The sequence below is a fragment of the Osmerus mordax genome, chromosome 24 (genome assembly GCF_038355195.1).
Source record: "Osmerus mordax isolate fOsmMor3 chromosome 24, fOsmMor3.pri, whole genome shotgun sequence".
Lineage (NCBI taxonomy): Eukaryota > Metazoa > Chordata > Actinopteri > Osmeriformes > Osmeridae > Osmerus > Osmerus mordax.
The window spans coordinates 10,882,926-10,899,612 of record NC_090073.1 but is presented as its reverse complement, the minus strand read 5'-3'; the positions used below and the strand labels follow the sequence as shown (position 1 = coordinate 10,899,612).

General features: G+C 50.9%; 1 protein-coding gene across 1 annotated transcript in view; it reads right to left on the bottom strand.

Annotated features, from left to right (window-relative positions):
- Positions 1-16,687, bottom strand: part of fras1 (Fraser extracellular matrix complex subunit 1) — a 71,920-nt gene that overhangs the window by 9,832 nt on the left and 45,401 nt on the right. The window contains exons 15-28 of the mRNA XM_067228524.1: positions 15,091-15,234; positions 13,226-13,366; positions 12,880-13,020; positions 11,450-11,617; positions 8,891-9,031; positions 8,054-8,197; positions 5,802-5,957; positions 4,871-5,017; positions 4,604-4,747; positions 2,747-2,887; positions 2,482-2,622; positions 2,051-2,191; positions 1,535-1,796; positions 60-143 (exon numbers count right to left, since the gene is read on the bottom strand). Coding sequence (XP_067084625.1) covers positions 60-143; positions 1,535-1,796; positions 2,051-2,191; positions 2,482-2,622; positions 2,747-2,887; positions 4,604-4,747; positions 4,871-5,017; positions 5,802-5,957; positions 8,054-8,197; positions 8,891-9,031; positions 11,450-11,617; positions 12,880-13,020; positions 13,226-13,366; positions 15,091-15,234 — 2,095 coding nt within the window. The remainder of the gene's footprint in view (positions 1-59; positions 144-1,534; positions 1,797-2,050; positions 2,192-2,481; positions 2,623-2,746; positions 2,888-4,603; positions 4,748-4,870; positions 5,018-5,801; positions 5,958-8,053; positions 8,198-8,890; positions 9,032-11,449; positions 11,618-12,879; positions 13,021-13,225; positions 13,367-15,090; positions 15,235-16,687) is intronic.

Below are 16,687 nucleotides of genomic sequence, written 5' to 3'. Positions count from 1 at the left end.
CAGGCCATACTCTCCTCTTGACTGGGTGACAAATCTTCTTCTTAATGTGTGTGTCCTACCTGCATGGACACTGCCTGCACATGGACAGTCTGAGCCGGGAGGAGGGCTGGAGATCTGCAACACGAAGGGTGAACTCCCCACTCCTGGAGTAACACACACACACCACACACAGCAAAGAGAGGGAGAAATAGTGAGGGAGGAAAATCAGAGTCAGAGTCCCAGAGGGATCACTGCTGAGTCAGCAGCTGTAATCACCTCTGGAGGCGCAGCACACAGGCTGGTCTCACCTCTCGTATCACCTCTCATATCACCTCTCCTGACCTCAACTCTACTGGTCTCACCTCTCCTATCGCCTCAACTCTACTGATCTCACCTCTCCTATCACCTCAACTCTACTGTCTCACCTCTCCTATCACCTCAACTCTACTGGTCTCACCTCTCCTATCACCTCAACTCTACTGATCTCACCTCTCCTATCACCTCAACTCTACTGTTCTCACCTCTCCTATCCCCTCTCCTATACAAAGCTCCAGATTCAAGCTATGCTAATAAATTGCCTTTGCTATTATGTGTCAGTTACTTATGATGATTTATTTTTAGTACGGTACAAGACTGCTGCACATGTTTATTGCTATGGCTGCTTTTCTGTCAATAAAGTGGTTGGGAGGTGGATTTGAATTACGGACATATTGCAATGAGTTGACAGCTGAACAATATCCCTGTATTCAAATATGAAAAGTGAGAGAATGTTCAATTGAAGGCAGTAATATAAGTTGTTTCTGAACTGAATTTTATGCCTCCAAATATGTCTTGCATTTTGGAAGATTCATTATAGATGAAGGGCTGTTTTAATGAACGCAGTAAAAAGCAGGGAGATCAACTCTTGATCTCAGACCATAGGCTCTGAGGCTGTGAGGCTGTGAGGCTCTGAGGATCTGAGGCTGTGAGGCTGTGAGTCTGTGAGGCTCTGAGGCTGTGTGAGGCTCTGAGGATCTGAGGCTGTGAGGCTGTGAGGCTCTGAGGCTGTGGGGCTGTGGGGCTCTGAGGATCTGAGGCTGTGAGGCTGTGAGGCTCTGAGGCTGTGGGGCTGTGGGGCTCTGAGGATCTGAGGATCTGAGGCTGTGAGGCTGTGAGGATCTGAGGCTCTGGTTAATATTGTGGGAGCTGCTTGTGGAGGAACATAACACACACACACACACACCTGAGGAACATAACACACACACACTCAACTGACACTACAGGTAGAAACACTCGTCCACAGAAACACCCAACACGTCAAACATTTCATCCATTCCAATATCCGTGAGATATCTATCCCTTCACCTACACATCTACACCCCCCTTACCTGGGCTTGTCCTTGTCTCTTCACCTACACATCTACACCCCCCTTACCTGGGCTTGTCCTTGTCTCTTCACCTACACATCTACACCCCCCTTACCTGGGCTTGTCCTTGTCTCTTCACCTACACATCTACACCCCCCTTACCTGGGCTTGTCCTTGTCTCTTCACCTACACATCTACACCCCCCTTACCTGGGCTTGTCCTTGTCCTGGCTGAAGCGCACCGCCCCCCCCTGCAGCTGGGCCCAGGAGAAACTGTCGTCCCGTGCCAGTGGGCGCTCCCCGCCCCCGTCCACCACGACCAGGCGCCCGCTGCTGGGGGGCTGCAGCAGCTGGAGTGACAGGGGCCCGGGGGGGCCCTGGGTAGACAGCAGGGAGGGGGGCAGGGGCACCATCCCCTCAAGGGGCACCAGCAAGGTGCCGTTCACACGGAGGGTGGGGGCGTGGGTGTTAACTGGAGAGGGAGGGGGGGTGGAGGTGTGTGTGGGGAGGGGGAGATAAAGGGAGGGTGGGCGAAGAAAGGAGAGGGAGGGTGAGAGAGGGATGAAGGGTTGGAAGGAAGGAAGGAAGAAAAGCTTCAATATATGGGTCTACTTGTCAGGAAATAAAAAAAACACATTTTAGTGTCAGGGTTAGATATAGATTTTCAATGGCATATTAGCATGTAAAGACTCCATGCATAACGATGGAACAGAATCCATGTTTCACCATAGCAGGTCATGGTCTTCTTGTCGGCATAGTAACCGCGTCCGCAGTCAGGGACGCAGCGTCCGTCTCTCAGGTAGGCATGGTAACGACACACCCTGCAGAGACCCTCCTCCTCACACTCCACACAGTCCTTGGCGCAGGCTGCAGAACAACAACAAGCTCTCACTGTTCTAGTGTTACACCTGCCCTCCTCTAATACCTGGCAATCTGACTGATATACGATGAATACAAAAGAAACTAAACAATGAATATAGAAAAGTTCACAAATTTCCCTGAAAATACTTCAAAAAGGAATTTTCCACCACTTTGAAACCCTTGTTGATCCTCAGAATCACTTGATTGCATTTATTACTTAGGTCCATCAGATAAGATCAATCAAATCTATCAGTAACATCTAAACAGACTGCGTTGAGGCTGACTGAAGTTCTCACGTGTGCAAAGTTGCATGGAAGCATCCAGGAAGAAGTTCCTGCCGCAGCCTGCCACACAGCGCCCCTGCCGCAGCACGAGGGGGGCCTGGCAGCGCTCACAGACACCTGGTCCCTGACACTGCTCACAGTCCTCCTCACAGCCTGGACACAAGAACACACATCACCACACTGCAGCTTTAACTTCAAGTCAAATGTCTAACTTGGTTCAAATCAATCATTAGTTTTAATAAGACGTTGACTGTTCTCATGAGAGTGGGGTACTGACGCAGGCAGGTGTCCCCATGCTGGTAGGATCCGGGAGAGCAGGCCTGGGAACACATTCCCTCCAGCAGAACCAGCCCCTCCATACACTGCAGACAGTCTGACACCAGGGGACCCCTGCAGGAGTTACAGCTCCAGTCACACTCTGAGGAGAGAGGAGGGGAGAGAGAGGAGGAGGAGAGAGAGGAGGGGAGAGAGGAGAGGAGAGGAGAGAGAGAAGGAGGAGAGAGGTGAGAGGAGGAGGAGAGAGGAGAGAGTAGAGGAGAGGAGAGAGGAGAAAGGAGGGGAGAGAGAGGAGAGGAGAGGAGAGAGAGGTGGAGAGAGATGAGAGGAGGAGGAGAGAGGAGAGAGTAGAGGAGAGGAGAGAGGAGAAAGGAGGGGAGAGAGAGGAGAAGAGAGAGGAGAAAGGAGGAAGAGATAGAGGAGGGGAGAGGAGAGAGAGGAGGAGAGAGATGAGAGGAGGAGGAGAGAGGAGAGAGTAGAGGAGAAAAGGACATAGTTGCATCTGTGAGAGGCATACACAAGTGAGAATACCATCCTGCAAAGCTGATGGAGACACACACACACACACACGCACAAACACACACACACACACAAACACACACACACACACACAAACACACACAGACACAAACACACACAAACCTAACTCAGGGTCAGAAGAAAGTGTAGGACACAGTAGGAATATGAGATAGGAAGCACAAATAATCCAGAGAGAGTGACACTGGCAGTGACAGACACCGCATAGCGTCTGAGGAAGAAAGAGAAACATGAATATCTGGATCAATACGTGTGTGTGAATGTGAGTGAATGTGTGTGAGTTTGTGTGTGTGAAAGAGAAAATGTCAGAGAAAGGGTGTGTGTTTGTGCGCGCGTGTGTGTGTGTTAAAGTGTGTGTGTGTTAAAGTGTGTGTGTAAGAGAAAAGGGGAGGTAGAAATGTAGCCCAAACCTACTTGGTCAGTCCAGAACATTCCCTGCACTAATGAACCCTAGTACCTCTGGTCTTAAGGTTCCAGCAGCCCAGTCAGTCAGGTGACATGGTGCCTCAGTCAGGTGACATGGTGCCTTAGTCAGGTGACATGGTGCCTCAGACATCAGACCTCCTCTACATATTCAGGTCACCCTGAAGGGAAACAGGACAACCTGCTCCGGCAGCAGCGAGTGTGTTGACAGCTGACAGACAGCAACACTGGATCTTGCTGCTAACTCCTCTAATGTGGTTCAGATTCGCATCCCTGTCTCGTCTGTTCTGCATGTTAGGCTTAAGGTCACCGCAGCCTCCTCATTAGCAGCTCAGGCAGAACAACAACCACAGTTAGCGAGCTAGCTAGCTAGCTTCCTCTGCAGGTTCACTCAGGGGTCAGAGGGTTCTCCAGGTAGCGGTGTCTGGCTCGGGGGATAAACAGTCTCCATGGTCTAGTCATCTCAAAGCAAATCTACTTCATCTCCTTTCCCCACTACTAGCAGTTAGTATAACCTTAATCCTGTCAGATAGAGGTTAGCAGGTCTGTTATAGGGCCTAGGGCCTGGGAAACCCGAATTATGTTATTATCAACACCTTCCCGATAAAGGATAAAAGATTTACTTTAGTGTTTGCACCAAGCAGTCATTTCCATAGAATACCTTCAATGTCCTGCTTTAACATCAGAAAATAGCAAGCTGTTTGATGTTTACCTTATCTAAAAAAGAAGGAAAACATGCAGCAGGCTACAGCAGGTTTGCGGCATTTAAATATATGCTTTGAGATGCTCACAGTTGGGACAATAACAAAAAAACGAGCTTTGGATAAACATGAAAGGCCTCATCCAGGGGGCTGGGGTGGGTGAGTCAGCAGGGGGTGTGAGGGGCAGAGGAGGGTACCTGTGCAGGCTCTGGTGGTGGTGTTGAGGTAGTACTGCTGGGCACAGCTGTCCTGACACTCCCCAAACAGCAGCACCTGGGACGGATCCCTGCAGGACCGGCAAGCCCCCGCAGCCTCACAGCTCAGGCACGGGGGGTCACACGCTGCACATCCAGGGGTCATCAGGGTTAGAGGTCATCAGAGTCAGAGGTCATCAGGGTTAGAGGTCATCAGGAAGACATCTTTAAACTGTCTGAGGAAAGATCTGTCACCAGGGCGATACTCACCATTGCAGACTCTGTCTCCGTTGGCATAGTAACCCCTGGGACAGCTGGCAGAGCAGAGCCCAGAGGGCAGGAGGACCATGGGGGTGGGACAGGAAGTGCAGGACAGAGGCCCCTCCCCGCTGCAGGCCTCACAGGAAGGATGGCATCCTGGGAGGAGACACTGACACTGTCAGTCCACAGAGACAAACTCTGACGGCCAACAAGTCTACCAAACAACCACAACGCTAGTATAAAGACATCCAGCTAGGATGAAGACATCCAGCTAGGATGAAGACATCCAGCTAGTATGAAGACATCCAGCTAGGATGAAGACATCCAGTTAGTATGAAGACATCCAGCTAGTATGAAGACATCCAGCTAGGATGAAGACATCCAGCTAGTATGAAGACATCCAGCTAGTATGAAGACATCCAGCTAGGATGAAGACATCCAGCTAGTATGAAGACATCCAGCTAGGATGAAGACATCCAGCTAGGATGAAGACATCCAGCTAGTATGAAGACATCCAGCTAGGATGAAGACATCCAGCTAGTATGAAGACATCCAGATAGTATGAAGACGTCCAGCTAGGATGAAGACATCCAGCTAGTATGAAGACATCCAGATAGTATGAAGACGTCCAGCTAGGATGAGTAAACCAGCCTGGTAGCGGTGTGTGTGTGGTAAACAGGAGTGGTAGCGGTGTGTGTGTGGTAAACAGGTGTGGTAGCGGTGTGTGTGTGGTAAACAGGTGTGGTAGTGGTGTGTGTGTGGTAAACAGGTGTGGTAGCGGTGTGTGTGTGGTAAACAGGTGTGGTAGCGGTGTGTGTGTGGTAAACAGGTGTGGTAGTGGTGTGTGTGTGGTAAACAGGTGTGGTAGCGGTGTGTGTGTGGTAAACAGGTGTGGTAGTGGTGTGTGTGTGGTAAACAGGTGTGGTAGCGGTGGTCTTACTCCGGCAGGCTCCGTGCCAGGCGTAGCGCCCCGGGGGGCAGGCGGAGACACAGTGGTCGCCCAGCAACAGGGTCCTGGGCACCTGGCACCACAGACACACGCTGCCTACCCTGGTCTGGAGGTCGGCTGTGCAGCGCTGGCAGCCCTCACTGCAGGCTGGGGACACAGGGGACACATGAACACATGACTGCAGGCTGCAAACACCTACACACACACTACCAGACATATCTGTCTATCTGCAGGGCTGGCAGACAGAGGGGATCTAACACGCTCCTCTTTGTTATCTGGAAGTGGGTCAGGCTTGGCTGGCTAGTGGGCAGGTCTGGAGTCAGATGACTATCTAAGAAGACAGCAGCTGCACCAGGAGACAGCCAGCTGATGAGAGGGATAAGGAGCAGGGCTGGTACAGGATCAGACCTTGAGAACTGTTGGAAGATTTCCTCTCTTGACTGTGGATCAGAGACACTGGGAGGGAGAGATCCACCAGACCTCCTCAGACTTTCATCCTTACTGAACAGGAAGGTTGTCCAACGAAACCCTTTTCAATAAAGTTTGATTGATTCTCCTCAGCTGGGCTGTGGGTCAGAGTGCCACTATGGAGAGCATGCCACTCTGTGTGAATGTGACATTAAGACACCTCTTCCTCATGGAAAGTAGGTGTTTTTGAAGTCTGCGCATTTCTGAAAATGTTTTGTTTTCAAGTGAACTGAGGCTTTGTTTAACACAGAGGACAATAGACATGAAATAGTGTGGGTGATATTCAAACACACAAGCGCTCCCCTGAAAGCTGACCCCTGTGCTCATCTCCCCGCAGCTCCCAGGTGATCCTGGCCCTGAGCCAGCATCACCACTACAGACAACACTGACCCGCCAGCTCCCAGGTGATCCTGGCCCTGAGCCAGCATCAACACTACAACACTGATATCATTTCACAGCTACACCTCCCCTTTCTGTCACATTATATCATATCAACATTCCTCATATCAGCATACATGAAGTAGCACTGACTTTCCACACACACACACACACACACACACACACACACACACACACACACACACACACACACACACACACACACACACAGGGAGGAAAAACACATGAAACTTCTGTATTATCGACTGGATGTTCAGACGAGCTATAACAATAACCTGGTGTTGATTGATCCTGACCTCCTTGTTGAGTTCCAGTGTTCTAACCCTCAGCAGAGCAGATTTCAGGTCTGCAGATCTGAATGACTGCAGACTCAACACATTACATTTACCAAGGAAGACATGTTTCTGAAAAGTTTGCCTGTAGAATCCAGAAGTTTTTTGTCAAAATAAACAACCCAAGGGTTTGAGAAATCCAAAATCGAATTAGTCCATAGCAGAACTAGCTCTCATGAACACCCATTAAAAGAGGTGAAACGTTATCGCTTGAGGGAAGCAGAACCGTCTTCTGGCTGCAATTAGCCTGTCTGAATGTTCTAGCCTGTTTTTCGAGGCCTAATGAAAGATTTAGCCCACGATACACCAGGGACGCCTGTCAAAGAGTGAAGCGAGGCTCTGCAGACCAGAACATTCATCCTGCTTGATCCTATAAATATTAAACAAGAGCTTTTAAGAGATGTGTCCCTTAATCCCAGTCCAGCTCAGGGTCACCTTGGAACAGGAGGGAACAGCAGCCAGGCTGGAGAATCACCCTTGGGCTCCCCTCAAACTTTAACCCATGGTAACAGTAACTTTACCCCATGGTAACAGTAACCATGGTAACAGTAACCATGGTTAGCTAGAAATGATGCAGTTATGGGGCTCCATAGATCCCTGATGGGGGCAAACTGATTTCCTTTGCCACACACACACACAAACAGGTATCACAGTTTTTAAGCTCTGAATAGCACTTTTAGTTCTGCTGCTGTTTAATCGGTGTGTGCGAGTCAGTGGGAGGTGTTAAGTACAATGTCAGTGTCTGAAGTGCCACAAGCCATCTTTTATTTTATGTTTTTGGCTGAGGACAATCAACAATGCTCCAGAAAGTTTGAGGAAGGATCTTCTCCAGGGACTCTGCTCCAGTAGTGTTTACTTATCATAATAAGACACAGTCCATACACACACACACACACACACATCAACACACACACACACACTCTCACTCACAAACACGCTCACACAAACACACTCACATACAGTTGTGTAAACTACTTAGCGATGAAACTTTATTCAGATTCTGATACACTAGTTCTCCCTACTCCGCCCAGGGGTCGGCCTCACCTTGGCAGGACCCATCAGGGCCGAGGTAGTGTCCCTCGGGGCAGCGCGTCCTGCAGTATCCGTTGTGGAGGGAGCTCTGGGGAGCGCAGGCCTGGCAGTCCGCCTGGGAGGGCCCGGAGCAGGATGGGCAGGAGGGGTGGCATGCTGGGGGCAGGAGGAGTTCATATTAGGAATGATGACATAACTCAATACTATAGCTCCCAGCGTTCAATGAAGGGAATCCTGTTTGTGTTCTTAAGACACTACGTAGCAGTATCATACAGTATCGTACACCACAGTAGATAATGTAACTAGAAGTACGGATAAGAACATGAACAGTTAAGACAGGCAGCCAATGAAGAGTCATCATCGTAAAAGAAGATTTTCTAATTAATTCTAGATGAAGGCAACCTTTTGTTGCCTCCAATCCTCCTCAGTTAATTAGAGGAAGTTGTCGAGGCACCCAAGCAGTGCCGGTCTGCTGACTCAGGGTATCAGCCTACTGCCTCAGTCTGTAAACCAGGGACATGTAGATGGTTTAATGGTGGAATTAAACTAATTTCCATGGAAACATAATGAGTGTTCTTAGCGTTCTGACCAGGTGAGCCTGGTGATTCTTCCTGGAAGAGATGCTGCTCTGGGGAAATGCTTCATACCTTTTCATATGCTTTGGTACACGAGGGAATCGTATCGACTAATTGCACGATGCTTTCATGCAACAGTGGAGTAGATTCCAGAAGCTCGTCTCCCTTTTTCTGCTCACCCATGCTTAGTGTTGCATCAAGTATAAGTAACCTTACAAACATTTAACATTCAAAGTCTAATTTCCTCATGTTAATAGTTGTGCGGTCCTCTCACCTAGACAGGTGTTGTCCTGGACGTGAAAGCCTTGGGGGCACTCAGAGACACACTGGTCATCGTGGAGGATGAAGGGTGCAGAGCAGGAAGTACAGTTGTGGGCACTTCCTCCCATGCACTGAAGACAGGAAGTGTGACATTCTGGAAGAATCGAAAGAGAGGGAAGGGATTAAGGCTTTGTTTGGATAAAAGTGAGAAGGAAAGAGAACGTTTTATTGAAAGCCTTTGATGCTGACTTGACACAAATATTGAGCATTTTAACACTGTTCTGGTAGCAGAGCTTTAACTACTGATGGGAAATCTAGGACAAAAAGACAGCTATTGTCAGGCTCTTGCTAGGAGAACTCAGACCCGGATTCTAAGTGTGTGTGTGTGTACGTGCATGTTTGTGTGTACAGTGTATAAATGTGTGTTCTTAAGTTGAATTGTGCTGGTGTGTGTGTGTAGTGCAGTAGGAGTGTGTGCGTGTAACAGGAGTGTGTGTGTGTGTAGTGTCAGACAGCTAGCAGAGGGACTTCCTGTACACCTCCAGGACAGACCCTACCTGCTGCCCGTCAGCTCCCCACAGGCTGGGAGGAGCCAGGCTCCTACTCAACACTGTGTTCAGGAGCGGGTGACAGAGAGACACATGAACCTGCACTTCCACAAACCTCCATACCCCCCCCCCCCCCCCAACTCCCCGCCCACACACACACACGCGCACACACACACGTGTGTCGAGCAGCAGGAGCTGGAACAGTCATGGGGCTGTCCAGTCAGACAGACACACCCTGTGTCTGCTCTGGCAGCTTAACTTGTCAACAGTGAAAAAGCCCATCTATTTCTGTAATTGAGTTTATCCTCCCTCTCTCTCTCTCTCTCTCTCTCTCTCTCTCTCACAATGCCGAGGGCATATTAAATAGGACCGCTGTCAACATGCCCTTTGTTGGAGGAAAGAGGGGAAGGAGAGAAAGATAGACAGCAGTCACCATCTACCTTTTATTGCTTCTGGGATATCTAATTTGTCGGCAGTTGTGGGGGAGGATATTGATCCTGGTACTTTTCAAATTCATTCCCTTGCTAGTTCATTCTCTGAGGATTTTGACACAAGAATAGGCCAATGTACTTCACTTTGGATTTTGCTGAGGATGCATGATCAAGATGTGTTCAGTGTTCAGGACGTATTTATGATCTTGCTTCCCTTTTCATGTTCTAGAAGTTTCCCAGGGAGGATGTGTGGTGTCTTAGTGTTGTGAGTGAGCCAGTTAGGGGTGGCCTGAACGCAGAGTTGCATTAAGCCTTCTACTCTGACTATCTGTATGCTGAGCTAGGGTTACAGGGGTGGGGACTGAAGAGAGAGAGGGATTTTCAGGCTGGAATTTCCTCTGAGACACCCGATCTGTCACCAGAGCAGAGGTGAGCCTGTATGTGTGTGTTTTGTCCTTCCATTTTGACCTGTCTAGGGGCCTTGTGCATGTCCCCCCCGGTCCCTCCTGACCCCTGCAGCCCCACCACATTCACTGTCCTGCTCTAGGAGCACCAGGACGCTTTTAAGTTCTGACAAGGAACCACAGCCAAACACATGAGGCCATACAGATGAATAAATAGTCAAAGAAGAACCCTAATCAAATAAAAATATGAGTCAGGTGGCTGAGCGGTTAGGGAATCGGGCTAATAATCAGAAGATTGCCGGTTTGATTCTTGTTGTGCAAAATGACGTTGTGTCCTTGGGCAAGGCACTTCACCCTACTTGCCTCGGGGGAATGTCCCTGTACTTACTGTAAGTCGCTCTGGATAAGAGCGTCTGCTAAATGACTAAATGTAAATGTAAAAATTAGAGTGAGTTTTCGGTTTCTTTTCAAGTTGCATGCTGTGTTTACAAAGTAAATCAAAGTTGGCAGAGAGCTGACAGCAGTGAATGCATGTTCTCCTAAGGATTAAATGGATGGCTTTTCCATCTTAGAGACACATTCAGTTAGGATTTACACTGAAAATTGAATGTTGAAAAAAAACAAAACAAATAAACAGCTAAAGATGAACAATGGAAGGATAATTATTCTCCGGAAAGCCAGAATGTATAAACTAACAGGAAGCTACATGAACTCCAGAGTCTGCGCTGCAATTACAGTAATAGCTAGCTGTGCTCTGTGTGAGCTGTAGGGTCCAGCTGGTGGTTGACTGTAAAGCGAGCGCAGTGCTCCAGAGCTGCCCCTGCAGCGTGGGAATGGAAAGCAGTAAAAGGATGTCAGTGGTGTCTTTCTGTTCCTGTAAATGCTGGCCTCTCCCCCCTAATGAGCAGTTGAGTGTTGTTAGATAAGCCATGAGCTCATAGGAAGAGGGGATGTAAGCTCAGATAGTGACTGAGGTCTTGTTCGGCCTCAGACAAGCTGGAGTTTCCCAGTCCTGGCAGGTGTGAAAGCACTGCGAGGACTCACACACACACAGAGTCTGTTCACCAAAAGCTGAAAAGGCTGTTACAACAACAAAAGGCTTGAACGGCAGTGAAATACCACTGGTGTAAGTTCACTGAAGATGAACAAACAGCACTTGCGGTTACAGAGACACACACTGTGTACCCACCTCGGCAGGTGTGTGACGCGTCCAGGTAGTGGCGTGCGGTGCAACCCGACACACACACACCCCCACCCCCAGCAGCACCCTGGGGCAGCAGAGCCTCCTCTGGCTTCCTGCAGGCCAGACAGCCAGACGGGCCGGGACCCAGACACACCCGGCAGGACACATGGCAGCCTGGGGAGGAGAGAGTTAGGGTTAGGACTGGGAGAGAGGGGGATGGTTAGGACTGGGAGAGAGGGGGAGGGTTAGGACTGGGAGAGAGGGGGAGGGTTAGGACTGGGAGAGAGGGGGAGGGTTAGGACTGGGAGAGAGGGAGAGGGTTACGACTGGGAGAGAGGGGGAGGGTTAGGACTGGGAGAGAGGGAGAGGGTTAGGACTGGGAGAGAGGGGGAGGGTTAGGACTGGGAGAGAGGGGGAGGGTTAGGACTGGGAGAGAGGGAGAGGGTTACGACTGGGGGAGAGAGTTAGGGTTAGGACTGGGAGAGAGGGGGAGGGTTAGGACTGGGAGAGAGGGGGAGGGTTAGGACTGGGGGAGAGGGGGAGGGTTAGGACTGGGGGAGAGGGGGAGGGTTAGGACTGGGAGAAAGGGGGAGGGTTACGACTGGGGGAGAGAGTTAGGGTTAGGACTGGGAGAGAGGGGGAGGGTTAGGACTGGGAGAGAGGGGGAGGGTTAGGACTGGGAGAGAGGGGGAGGGTTAGGACTGGGAGAGAGGGGGAGGGTTAGGACTGGGAGAGAGGGGGAGGGTTAGGACTGGGAGAAAGGGGGAGGGTTACGACTGGGGGAGAGAGTTAGGGTTAGGACTGGGAGAGAGGGGGAGGGTTAGGACTGGGAGAAAGGGGGAGGGTTAGGACTGGGGGAGAGAGTTAGGGTTAGGACTGGGGGAGAGAGTTAGGTTTAGGACTGGGGGAGAGGGGGAGGGGATTTAGGGTTAGACACACTCACAACCCAGCCAAGGATCTAGTTTCCAATTGTCTTCATCACATACAAGGTAATAACAGCTCCAGTTTGTGTGAGAGCGCTTGATTGAGCCAGCTGTTACTGTGTCCCCCTGAAGGAGAGTCGATGATGTGTGAGCTCGTTAGCAAGCATGCGGCTTGTAGGAACAATAGAAGGCTGAGATTATGTCTAACGTACGGGGGAAGCAGGGCTGGGGGTGATGCAGGGCTCAAAAGGCAACGAAGGGAAGTGTTACTAGGATCATTGGGATTAATTAACAAACAAGCAACAGGTTGTGTTTGTGTGAAGTGATAACTGGTAGCTGTGTTTGTGTGAAGTGATAACTGGTAGCTGTGTTTGTGTGAAGTGATAACAGGTAGCTGTGTTTGTGTGAAGTGATAACTAGAAGCTGTGTTTGTGTGAAGTGATAACTGGTAGCTGAGTTTGTGTGAAGTGATAAATGGTAGCTGTGTTTGTGTGAAGTGATAACTGTTCTTACTGTGGCAGGCCCCGTCCTGAGGATACAGCCCCTCTCCGCAGGCCTCCACACAGCGGCCCCCACTGAGGGAGCGTCCGTCTGGGCAGCGCGAGCACTGGGAGCCCCCGGGTCCAGAGCAGGAGGAGCAGGAACCTGGACAAGCTGGAGGCAAGAGGACCCAGGTCACACATGCTGGCTTACAGTAGTGGTACTCAGTCACATGCTCACAGTGATGTTTGTGTGTGTCAATGGACACTATATAAAATAGTAGCACACCTCAATGAGACCTCAAAATGTGGACATGTTACAAAATAGATGTTTTCAAGACAGTTTGTAGTACATGTTTTGGTTCTGAAGAGATACGTACCTCTACACCTGCTGTCACTTTCAAGGTAATGCCCTTCAAGACAGTCGGAAACACATTTCCCATGATGCAAGGCAAAACCTGGGGGGCAGCTCATGCACTTGGGGTTGTCAGGGTAACAGGAGGCGCAGGAGGGGTCGCAGGCTGGGGGGGAACAGTCACACAGATCAGCTTCAGTACTGGCTCTTCACTTCAGTGTAACTGACAACAAACATACTTCTGCTTGTGATTCCAGACAAAACTCTGAACACAGTTCAAATTCTGAATACAAAGAATCCTTCTGGATCTATATGGTCTGTATGTGAGGGTTTCCCTTACATACAAGGCATTCAGAAAACCAACGTGCTAAAACATGACTGTTGATGAAACATTTCATCAACCACGCTTGAGGGTATGAGAAATGTCAGCTGTCAACGCAACTAAACACACAAACACACCCAGCCGGAAGAGCCAGGGAGGAAGTCTGCTCGTGTTTCCACACTCTCTTATTCACCTGACCCTCACACAGCTCCTCAAAGGTTTGACGTGCGTTAAGATGGCCCGTGGGTACGTCCCCCACAACCCTCTACACAGGAACAAGCTTCAGCAGGAGGCTGCCTTCAGGCGCCACCTGAGAACAGCAGCTTTGCCCTTCCACTCATCCCCACCTGAGAACAGCAGCTTTGCCCTTCCACTCATCCCCACCTGAGAACAGCAGCTTTGCCCTTCCACTCATCCCCACCTGAGAACAGCAGCTTTGCCCTTCCACTCATCCCCACCTGAGAACAGCAAATTTGCCCTTCCACTCATCCCCACCTGAGAACAGCAGCTTTGCCCTTCCACTCATCCCCACCTGAGAACAGCAGCTTTGCCCTTCCACTCATCCCCACCTGAGAACAGCAGCTTTGCCCTTCCACTCATCCCCATTAGAGAACAGCAGCTTTGCCCTTCCACTCATCCCCACCTGAGAACAGCAGCTTTGCCCTTCCACTCATCCCCATTAGAGAACAGCAGCTTTGCCCTTCCACTCATCCCCACCTGAGAACAGCAACTTTGTCCTTTCACTCATCACCGCTTTGCCCCTCGCTACCATCTCTTCTGTTAAAAATAGAAACTATGCATATGCTGATTCAAGCAGATCTGGAACTTCATTAGAGTAAAATACAAATAAACACATTCCAATTCAACGTGGATTGTGGTTCTGCCAGCTGACTGGCTGGTTTCCATGGAGGGAACCAGCACATCCTTCACCTGCAGGTTACTGTGTCTCCCGCTCACGGGAATGGTGCATTGTGGGCCGCTATCTCCCAGGATAATGTGTTTACTGAGCGTAGAGTGTTCACAGGAGCGCTAATCCATGCTGTAATGGAAAATGCAGATGTGGGCTGGAGAGTCTCTGAGAGCCGGAGATGCTAATTTAGCATGTGCACCAGGGGAGGCACCAGGGGAGGCACAGGGGGGGGGACCAGGGGAGGCACCAGGGGAGGCACCAGGGGAGGCACAGGGGGGGGGACCAGGGGAGGCACCAGGGGAGGCACCAGGGGAGGCACCAGGGGGGGCACAAGGGGGGGGACCAGGGGAGGCACCAGGGGAGGCACCAGGGGGGGGGACCAGGGGAGGCACCAGGGGAGGCACCAGGGGGGGGACCAGGGGGGCACCAGGGGAGGCACCAGGGGGGGGACCAGGGGAGGCACCAGGGGAGGCACCAGGGGGGGCACCAGGGGGGGGACCAGGGGAGGCACCAAGGGAGGCATCAGGGGAGGCACCAGGGGAAGCACCAGGGGAGGCACCAGGGGGGGGACCAGGGGAAGCACCAGGGTGAGGAGGGTCAGGAGGGTGAAGTGGGAGGAGGGTGAGGGGTGAGGTTTGTCAGGGCAGCAGCAGCTCACCGTAGCAGATGCCTCTCTGCGTGTAGAAGCCTGGTCCACAGTCTGAGACACACACACCCTCTCTTAGCAGGAGGGCTGGGGAGGAACAGGACACACACTCCTCTGGACCCGGCCCAACACACTCTGAACATGACTCATGACAACCTGAGACAGAGGGAGAAATATCGGTCAGAAGCCCCAGCAGACTGTTTTGAGGTCCCTTCAAATAGTGACTGTGATCTCTTTCTCCTATCTGTCTGTCTGTGTGTGTGTGTGGGGGGGGGGGGGGGGGGACTGAGCTCCTCCAGCTTAGACCTCACACAGGAACAAGAGGAGCTGATGAAATATTTATCACCTTCTCTGTCTCCCTGACACTGGGACTGGCGCTTTCATAAGAAATTGTGCCTTGATCTTCTCTCAGCAGATGGCTTTGTAGCCAGAGTGCTCTTGATGTAAATGTCTGAGTATATTTAGCAGCACTGAGGAACCAGGGCCCTGTATGTGTCCCAGCATCCACCAGGACATACCAGGGCCCTGTATGTGTCCCAGCATCCACCAGGACATACCAGGGCCCTGTATGTGTCCCAGCATCCACCAGGACATACCAGGGCCCTGTATGTGTCCCAGCATCCACCAGGACATACCAGGGCCCTGTATGTGTCCCGCATCCACCAGGACATACCAGGGCCCTGTATGTGTCCCAGCATCCACCAGGACATACCAGGGCCCTGTATGTGTCCCAGCATCCACCAGAACATACCAGGGCCCTGTATGTCTGTGAGCCAGACTGTGTGGCAGGAGGATAGTGTGATAATGACAAAACAATCACAGCAAAGAAAAAGGAGTACATTGATTTATCGATGTTTACAGTGCTACAGAATCTATCTAGCTATCAGATTGTCCTACCAGCCTAAAATAAACAGGTAGGATGAAAAGTGAAAAAAGTAGGCAACAGTAACCGGGTGACTATTCGGGCAAAAGTACAAACAGATCTGGGACCAGCCGCTAATGTGTCTACTCTTCCTGTCATCTCTCAGCTAACACAACGAGATGCTGTCAAGCGGTGAGCAAACATCATCTCTACTGAGACTCTGCCAGGCTCCCAGAACACGCCCATCTTCCTCAGAACAGCTCTGGAATCATCTCCCATTCATCATTGTCTAAAAATAGACAAAGTAGGAGAACAACAAAAAAATGTATAGCATCAAGGCAAAGACAATATTACAGGAGAAGACGGATGTTTATTAATCATCACCCTAACCTAAGGAAAAATGTATATAAATCCCCTCACTAATGAGCTGTCACGAGTGAACTGAATGTGTTTTAGAGAAGCTTTACAAGGTAAATGGGGGGGATGGGGGGTGGGGGGGAGGGATGGGGGGTGGGAGGTTGTGATGGGGGGTGGGGGGAGGGATGGGGGGGAGGGAGGGATGGGGGGTGGGGGGGAGGGAGGTATGGTTGGTGGGGGGAGGGAGGGAGGGATGGGGGGTGGGGGGAGGGAGGGAGGGATGGGGGGTGGGAGGCTGTGATGGGGGGAGGGAGGGAGGGAGGGATGGAAGATGGGGGGAGGGATGGGGGGTGGGGGGAGGTTGTGATGTGGGGTGGGGGGAGGGAGGGT